Source organism: Equus caballus, chromosome 2, assembly GCF_041296265.1.
Source record: "Equus caballus isolate H_3958 breed thoroughbred chromosome 2, TB-T2T, whole genome shotgun sequence".
Taxonomy (NCBI): domain Eukaryota; kingdom Metazoa; phylum Chordata; class Mammalia; order Perissodactyla; family Equidae; genus Equus; species Equus caballus.
Window position 1 is genome coordinate 32,056,331 of NC_091685.1, and position 8,869 is coordinate 32,065,199.

Below are 8,869 nucleotides of genomic sequence, written 5' to 3' on the forward strand. Positions count from 1 at the left end.
CTGGCCCCGTGCTGGGAGCGTAGTGGGTGCTTGATAGATGGTGTTCCCTCCCCGTCTCCCACTGTGTGGCTGTCGCAGAGCTGGACGCAGAGTCTGATCTTCCAGGCACCTCCAATTAGAGAGAGTTTCTGTTTTCAGAAGTCATTCATTCATTCATTCATTCATTCATTCATTCATTGTTTAGTCATTCAACCAGCATTCAAACAGCATTTCTGAGCACCTACTGTGTTGACACAGAAGCTGGGACACGGTTGAATTAGACCACTGTCCCTTGGCCTTAAGGAGTTTATTTGCTCATTCATTCGGCAACATCTGTGGCGCCCTACTGGACGCTTTGCTGGGCGGGGGGTGGTGTTGGGGATAAAGTGAGCATTGCTGGCGGCAGAGGGAGTGGGGAGGGGACCAGTCAGCCCCATGGGTCACGCCTCTCTGTCCGGGAAGAGCAGGAACCCAGAGAAGATGCTGTTGGCCCCTTCCATGCCCAGCAGGGAGTTCCGGTCGGTGGCCTGCAGGAAGACGGTCTCCTCCAGCTCCAGCTTGAGGACTATGCCACCCGTGGTGACCTGGAAGGTGTTGTGGACAAAGTCGCAGAAGGTGACCACCTTCTGGATGCGCTCCCGGCCGCGCATGAGGTTCACGCACAGGTTCCCCCGCGAGCTGGCGTGGTAGGCAAAGTAGTAGAGGCCGGGCACCTTGCAGGTGAACTTGCCGCTGCGAGGCTGGTAGTTGTCATTCACGTTGGTGATCAGGTGGTCGAAGCGGATGACCTGGTCCTTCCGCAGGGGGATGTTGACGGTCCGCATGGCTGAGAAGCCAATCTTTTGTGTGGTCTTGTAGTCTCCTGATTCTCCCTTGGGGCCACGGGCTCCTGGGGGCCCTGGGGCACCTTTGGGGCCAGCGGGGCCCTTGGGGCCCACTTTTCCTGGGTTCCCAGGAATCCCTGGCTCCCCCTTCTCTCCGAAGTTGCCACGGTGTGCAGCTAGCCCCGGCAGCCCTGGAAAAGCAGAGACAAGAGAAAGGAGGAGGTCAGAGGTCACTGACAGCCCAAGGAAGAAGCCCCAGGCTGGGGGACGGGGGGCCTGGCTGTGTGACCTTGGGCAGGTCCCTGTTCCTCTATGGGCCTCAGCTTCCCATCTGTGAAAAAGAGCAGGGGGTCAGAGAGGGCCTCTGAGTCTCCTTCCAGCCCAGCTTTCTGAGTCTGTGATGTGCTTGACAGCAGAGGGGACCGACCCGTGGGGTGGGGAGCAGTGTCTTCCTAAGGAGGGTGCTGGGCTTGCCCTCCTCACAAGCTCGTACAGGCGCCCTTGTCTGGGTCTAAGCCTGGAGCTGATTACGAATGCTTGGCATGCTTGTCTCTCTCTCTGCTCCCTCTCCCATGGCAGACATCCTTAATCTATCAGGGCCTTTCTTGCTGGCCCTGGAAGTGGGCCTCAGGCGCCTTCTCACTCCACTGCTCCAAGCGGCCACCTCCCCTTGGTCTGTCACAACATGAGAGAGACCCTCTTTCCCAGCAGAGTGGCAGAGTATAGTGGTGAGAGTGCAGGCCCTGCGGACAGACAAGTGTGCTTCTCAAGTCACGTCTGCCACTATTAGTTGTGTCACCTTGATGGAGTCACACTCTCGAGGCTCAGCTTCCTCATCTGTGAAATGAGGGTGATGCTATTTTGTGGGACCGTGAGGATTAAACGAGATGAAGCGAGGAGAGTGGCTGGCTGCAGTGAAATGAATGAGTGACCTGCGTTCTGCCCAAGCGCTTTCGAGGTGGGAAGTCCCATTTGAACCCTGTGACAGTCCCGCAAAGGCACCATCGCCTCTGTGAGCAAGCAGCAGTTCAGAGAGGGGAAGCCGCTTGCCTGGAGCTGACCCAGGACCGCCTGGCCGCAGGGGAGCTCCGTCTCTATCTGGGTTTAGTTGTAAGAGAGCCATGGTCTGGTCTTAGCCTCAACATCTACTGGGCTCCCTTGGGCAAGTCAGTAGCCTTTCTGGCCATCAGTTTTCCCATCTGTAAAATGGGGATTAGAGTTCCCTCCTTGCAAACTTATTGCAAATTTATGGCGAGGGCTCAGCAAGCTGGTGGATTGGCAGGTGCTTTTTTGACCTCAAAGGCAGGCAGCTGTGACCTGGGAGGCAAGAAAGGGGCCTTGTTGAGTGACAGGCTTGTGTCCCCAAAGCCCGCAGTACCTTTCTCTCCCTTAGTCCCCGGGGTCCCGGGTTTGCCGTCAGTGCCCGGTGACCCAGGGATGCCGGGAATTCCAGGAATGCCCTGGGACGCGGGGCAGCTGCTCTGGGCCCGGGAGACGTCGAGTGGACCCAGGAGCAGCAGTGGCAGCAGCGCCAGGATGCCGCCCATGGTCAGGGTCTTCATCGCCGCACCGTCTCAGCTGCTTCCTGTGGGGGGACAAGCAGGTGGGCTGGGTTACTCCTATGGGGACTCCTCACGCTTGTTCATTCCTTCCTCAGTTCATGTGGCGGCTGAGTGTGTCTCAGCCACAGAGCCTGCATGGCCCCTGCCTTCTGAGGCTGGCAGTTCAGGGGGAGACAGACGATGAACAGGCCAACCCACAAGTAAATAGGAAGCGTTAGAGACCGTGACGGGTGCTCCAACAGGATGCAAGGGGGCCTGGGGGGAGAGTCGTGGGCTGGGGCAGGAGGGGGCTGGTTTTGTGAGGGAAGTCCTCCCGCCAGGAAAGTTTGCTGGCTGGGGACGGTGTCTCTGAGATGTGAGGGTTAGGCTGAGAACTGAAGGTTCAGAAAGGGCTGGGGCAAGAATGTTCCGGGAGAAACGGACAGCAGGGGCAAAGGCCCAGTGGTAGAACAGGGCCTGGAGTGTGGAGGACCAGCAGCGAGGCCAGTGTGGCCAGAGGGGGCAAAGAGACAGGAGGTCAGGGCCTTGATGGCCGTGGTGGCGGGTTTTGGGTTTTACTGCAGGTGTTCTCATTCATTAGGGCTTCAGAAGTCAGGGTGCCTCGGCTGCCTCCACAGCGGGCCACTGTACATCCGCAGGGCAGCCCTGCATGGAGGAAGCTATTATTTCTACACCGAAGAGGAGACTGAGGCTCAGAGAGGCCCAGCCACTTTCTCAGGGTCACACAGGAAGGACTGCAGCCAGGACTTGAACCCAGGCCTGTCTGGCACTGAAGCCAGTGTCCCTGCCAAGCACACCAGGCCATCTCTTCTGGCGGAATATTCTCAGGTCCCTCCAAAGGCTGTGGGCCTGGTGAGAGGGCAGTGCTGGCCCCTTCTTAATCCCAGAGGACCAGGAAGAAGCCCTGGGCTGTCTTGACCTGGTCAGCAGGGCCAGTGCCCCATGGCACTAATTCTCAGGACAGAAGGGACCTTAAAATTCATTTAGTCCAAACTTAGCCTATTTTTTTCTTTAATCAAGGTGACATTCACGTAACATAAATTTAACCATTTTAAAGCAACATCTCGTGGCATTTAGCACGTTCATAATGCTGTGCAACCACCACTTCTGTCTGGTTCCAAAACATTTTCGTCATCCCAAACTAAAGCTCTGTGCTCACTAAGCAGTTACACCTCAGTCCCACTTCCCTCCTCGGCCCGCGGCAACCGCTAACCTGCCTTCTGACTCTACGGATTTTCCTGTTCTGGACCTTTCGTGTAAATGGAGTCACAATACGTGGCCTTTTGTGTCTGGCTTCCTTCATCTAGCATCGTGCTTCTGAGGTCCGTCTACGTTGTAGCACGTGTCAGCACTTCATCCCTTTTTATGGCTGAGTAATATTCCACCGTAGGGACACTTTCCGGTCTGTGTCTCCATTCATTGTGGATGGGCTTTTGGAAGTCTCCGTTTTTGGCTCTTGTGAGTAGCGCTGCTGTGAGCATTCCTGTCCGAGGATTCGTCTGAATCCCTGTGTTGGATTCTTTTGGCTATGTACCTCGGGATGGAATTGCTGGGTCTTATGGTCATTCTGTGTTGAACTTTTTGAGGAACCCTCAGTCTACTGTTAAGCCTCCTCAATAATATCTCTGCCGAGGGTTCTTCCATCCGTGGCTTGCACCATCTCGGTGATGGGCAGCTCATTACCTACCGAGGCAGCCCCCTCCACCTTTGCCCAGATCCAAATTCTCCCCATCCTTCAAGGCTCAGGTCAAAGGCTTTCTCCTCCAGGAAGCCTTCCCCCATAGCCCCTCAGCCCACAGAGGCTGAGCTGTTTCCTGCTTTTAAAATGGGAGAGCAGAGTGGTCCCTGCCCGTCTCCCAGGGGAGCTGAGGATCCAGGGGAGGCCACGGCTAGGAAAGAATTGTGCAGTTCAAGCTCTTGTTCAGCCTCGTTGCTGCTGCTGTCTGATCCTCACAGCACTCTTGATGATGGGGAAACTGAGGCTCAAGCATTAGAAAGCAACCTGCCCAAAGTCCCCCAGCAAGTTGGTTAACGGCACAACCGTGGCCAAACCCCTCTCTCTGCCTCGTGCCGGCTGAGCCGACCTGGAATGTGGCAGTGGACGCCTTCCTGCACCCAGAGAACCTGCTGATTATGGGCTCGTGAGCTCAGGAAGTCGGCCTCAGCCCCTCAGTCTAGTCCTGACCATTCATTGCCCAGACCCCTGAGTTACGCCAGAGCCCGTGCTGGGAGCCAAGGAAGGCAGGCTGCAAAAGCGGGTGAGGCCAGGGCTTCGAGTGACCGGCTCAGGCTCTGTCGTGCTCTGTAGAGAGGGCGGCTCAGGGAGATGATCCTGCTTCCCTTTGAGGAAGCACCAGTTCCCACTCTTGCTGGAGGTTTTACGAAATGACAATTTGACAACTTTCATAATCCGTGCATTGGGCACTTTGCAGGTGCCAGGCTCTGTGCCAAACGCTTTCATGCCGTTATCTTATTTACTTAGGTGCTTACAACAGCTCCCTGAGAGAGCACCCCGCTTTGTCATTTTATAGGAAGGAAACTGGGCATGAGAGAGGGCGAGGGCCTCAATCACGGTCACACAGCCCCCATGCGGCTTGGATTCAAACCCCGTCCCACTGGATCTGGAAATTCACGGGGTGTGGCATGGAGGCCCCTCCACCTGGTGGTTAAAACAGGGGCTTTGGAGCCAGACAGCCTGCGAGGAGCTCCCGCACAGGCTGCGCGTAGAGCAGGGCCGGCGCTCCCTGAGCCTGTTTCCTTCCTGTTCCGGCTCCTGTTTTAGGCAGCAGCCCCCGGTGCTGAGCGGCCCGGAGGGTCATGAGGAAACAACGCTGCCAGGGTCCCGATCAGGCCTCTGCCACTTCTTAGCTAAGGCCTTGGGCAAGTCACTTCTCCTCTCTTGGCCAGTGTCCCCCTCTATAAAATGGGGATAAGGCGAATCTCTAGCTCACACAGTTCCAGGAGGATGGATGAGTTAGGGCTTACGACAGAGCCTGGCACGTCGGAAGTGTTTGATGGGTGTGAGCTGTTTTTTTATTATCACCATCATCCAAGAATCTCCAAGTTTCGGGACCTGACGGGAGATGGTTGGAAAAGTGGAAAGGATCCGGTCCTTTGTGAGATTGGGCTCAGGGAGACGGAGTCTGAGGCAGGGCAGCCCAGGGGTGGTGCGCTCTAACCAGCTCCAGGGCCTTCTTGGGGAAGCGGGAGGTGGGGGGAGCGGGGGGAGCTGGGGGGAGATAGGGGGAGCGGGAAGGTCTGGATTCTGGCCCATTTCAGGGGCCACCAAGTCTGAGACTTGGGCGAGGACTCAACCTCATCAGGTCTGACAGCCCTATGCCTTCACCCTCCATCACCCTGTCCGCCTTGCTCCTCACGTTTTTCTCCACATTACTGACCCATCCATCCCCTTCCAGCCCCAGCAGTGCCTTTTCCCCTGACTTAGATTCAGGCCAACTTGACCTTGAACTCCCCCTCTGCTGCCACCTTGCTGCGTGACCTCAGGTAAGTGTCTTAACCTCTCTGAGCCTCTTTGGCAAGTTGATTTCTACCTGTCAGGGCTGCCAGAAGAGTAAATGAGATAGAGCCTAAAAGGAATGAGGTCCCTAGTGCATGCCTGATCCCACCTCTCCTTTGCAAACATTATCGAGTTCCCTCAGGACCAATAACTAGTTACAACTCCACCCGCAAGTCAAATTATTTTCTTGAAAGAGTCAAGCTGCGCTTTCTCAGCAGACTGCGAGGAAATAAGAGAAGGCAGGTGTCGGAGAAGTGCCAGGTGGCGGGGCCTGGGTTCTAACTTCACCTCTGCCTCTGGCATTTCTTGCATCAGGCAGTGTGCTGAGCCCTGGCTGAGCCCGATGTCCTTGAGGGCTCGCGGCAGCCCTGAAAGGTTCCGTTATCCCCAAAGAAAGTCTAGGTTCAGAGAGGTTACGTGACTTGCCCCAGATCACCAGCACCTAAGAGACAAAAGCAGGACTCAGCTTCAGTCTCAATGACCCCAAAGCCCTTACGCTGGTGGCTCACGTTTTAGGCTGCCTCCCCATCCCCTGGGGCCCCGGGTGACAGCAGACCCACAAGCTCCCCCAGAGGGAGTCTGACTCCCAGGGTCTGGGCCCAGGAACCCTCGCTGTTAAAGCCCCAGGGGGCTCTGAGGCAGCGGCTGCAAAGCCTGCACTTTGGGAAGCACCGCCCTCCGCCTTGTTGGTCCTGCAGCCAGCCCCCCCGCACCGAGCCCACCTTCACCTGGGAGCCGGTGTCCTGGGATGCCGCGGGCCGGGCAGCAGTGCGACCTGGAGCCAGAGCCTGCTGCTCTCCGTCCAAAGCGGAAGTCCCATTCCCCAGAGGCAGGAGGGGCCTTCCCCTGGCGGCCCCCTTCCAGGCCCAGCCGGCTGGCCCCCCTCCCTGTCACCCCACTCTCACCCCCCGCCCCCCCGCTGCCCTCAGACAGTTTCAGGTCCCGTTTCTGCAATCTGGAGGGGTTTACTGTAAAGAGGGTGGGTGGGCATGAGTTGGGTTTCGCTGGCTCAGCAGCTGTGGGGAGAACAGGCTGTCCTGGGAGGTGTCCACAGCCGGGGGCGAACTGCCAAGGGCCCGCCCTCGTGATTTTCCACAGAGGGCAGGGGTGTCCCTCAACGAAATGAGAACGTGGCCTGCCTGGTGCCTCAGGGCCGGACTTGGGGTCGGATCTGTATTCGGGCTCTGCCACTTTTCAGCCAAGGCAGCTGAGGAAGCCCCAGTGGCCCCTGCTTATGACGGGACGCTCACTGCACCTGCTCTGCAGGTGGTACAGGGCACCTGGGGCTCGGCTGGGACAGCGGAGGAGAAGGAGGAGGGAAACCTGTGAAGTGCGGTGCACACGTCAATTGTTCACATCCTGCCACATCCCAGGCTTCCCCTTTCTGGGCTCGTCTCTTCTGCTTTCTTCTCATTTTGGCACCCCTGCTCTTTGCCTGCTCTCGGAAAATAATCTAATCATGAAAAATGCGTTTAAATGTGGTCATTATTTATTTATGCCCCTTCCTCTGCTCCCAGCAGGGCCTGAAGCTGATGGCGATAATAGGCACCGGCAGGACCCATTGCTCGTTGATCCTGGAGTCGCACCAAGTCAGGGCTTAGAGGTCTACGGCCCCACTCTGCTCACTTTACATATGGGGAAACTGAGGCCAAGAGGGGAGCGAGTCAAGTCTCTGTGCGCTGGGGCCTGGAGAGAGCCGCAGCGAGTCAGCCGTGCTTCGGCGCAGGGAGCGGCCCTTCCACCGGGGAGGCTGGCGTTAATGACACGCGGTTTCGCGGCTTCTGTGATAAACGGCACAATGGAGTGGCTGCTGGAGCCCACAGCTCCCGCAAGAGGCCGATGCAGGATTCGGACCAGGCCCCGGCCCCCTGGCAGAGGCTGCGGCCGAGACCCCGGGACCCCCTCTCAGGAGTCATGGGCAGGCGCCGGGAGCAGCCGTGGGTCAGGAAAACCCTCTGACCTCTGTGCTTGGAGATGGAAAAGCGTTGGGCGTGCAGATGCTGCCTGATGGGAATGAGGTGTTGCCTGCAGCGGGGAAGGGGAGGAAGGGGCGAGCTTGACAAAACCAAAGGGTCTCTGGGCTCAGCCGACTGTAGACCCAAGGGACCCAGGCCGGGGGAGGAGAAGGCAAGGCTCTGAGAAGGTCCAGGGGTCCGTCTGAGGGTCCCTGAGGCCGTGTGGACCCGGGCCTCTCATTCCTCGGTGGCCATGGCAATGGGACAGATGGGCTTGACCTCAGGGTGGGAGCAGTGCGAGGCTGAGAACAGGAAGCACGGAGAGGGGGTGAGACCACTGGCTTAGGAATCAGCCCCATCCTGAGTTTGAAGCCCAGCTCTGCCTCTCTCGAGCTATGTGGCCTCAGGCATGTGTACTGACCTCAGTGTCCTCGTACATGAATTGGGGGCTTGGGCACCCCCCTCCTGGGGTTGTCGTGGGGCTGGTGAGGGAGCCCTGCACGTCCAGGGAGGGCCTGGCTAAGTGCCGGCTCTCGGTGGGCGCCCAACACAAGCCTGGGAACAGTATTATTTCTAAGAAGAGGGGACAGGATCCTTGGCCTGGATTAGGATCAGGAGTGGGGGGTCTCTGGGTCTTGGTCCATGAATGGGAGCCAGCTGGTCTCTGCACCATGAGATTGCTGACTTGCATCCCTGACAGAGAGGGGACGACACTACAAACAGTAGAAAAGAGACACAGAACCCTCCACAGCCCGCGGTCTGAGAGAGTCCTTGCAGCTTGCGGGGTCCCATTCTGGTTCCCGTTCCACACCCCTCCCCTTCTTGCCTACCCCCCTTAAAAACCCTTGCCCGGCTCCCCTCAGCCCAGAGACAAGCTGGCATTTTCAAAGGCCCGTCTCTCCTGACGAAGAGAGAACAACAAGGAAACAATTATGGAAAATAAACATGGTATAAAAATTGTCGTTTCCGAAGCACAGGTTTCTGAGCTGACCCTGCGGCCGACATAAGTGGGCTATTGATTTTTAAACAACG

General features: G+C 57.5%; 1 protein-coding gene across 3 annotated transcripts; it reads right to left on the minus strand.

The window, feature by feature from the left end:
* Positions 1 to 251: 251 nt before the first annotated feature.
* C1QB (complement C1q B chain) lies at positions 252 to 6,902 on the minus strand. Of its 3 annotated transcripts, XM_070251506.1 has the most exons (4): positions 6,611 to 6,826; positions 6,171 to 6,324; positions 2,182 to 2,388; positions 252 to 994 (listed from the first exon to the last, which is right to left on the minus strand). In XM_070251506.1, exons 3-4 carry the CDS (start codon positions 2,363 to 2,365, stop codon positions 420 to 422), a joined length of 759 nt encoding a protein of 252 aa, XP_070107607.1. In that variant the 5' UTR covers positions 2,366 to 2,388; positions 6,171 to 6,324; positions 6,611 to 6,826; the 3' UTR covers positions 252 to 419. The 3 variants fall into 3 exon arrangements, with proteins under 3 accessions (XP_070107607.1, XP_001501545.2, XP_005607425.2); XM_001501495.5 differs by lacking the exon at positions 6,171 to 6,324 and having other exon boundaries at positions 6,611 to 6,902; XM_005607368.4 differs by lacking the exon at positions 6,171 to 6,324 and having other exon boundaries at positions 6,605 to 6,893.
* Positions 6,903 to 8,869: the final 1,967 nt, after the last annotated feature.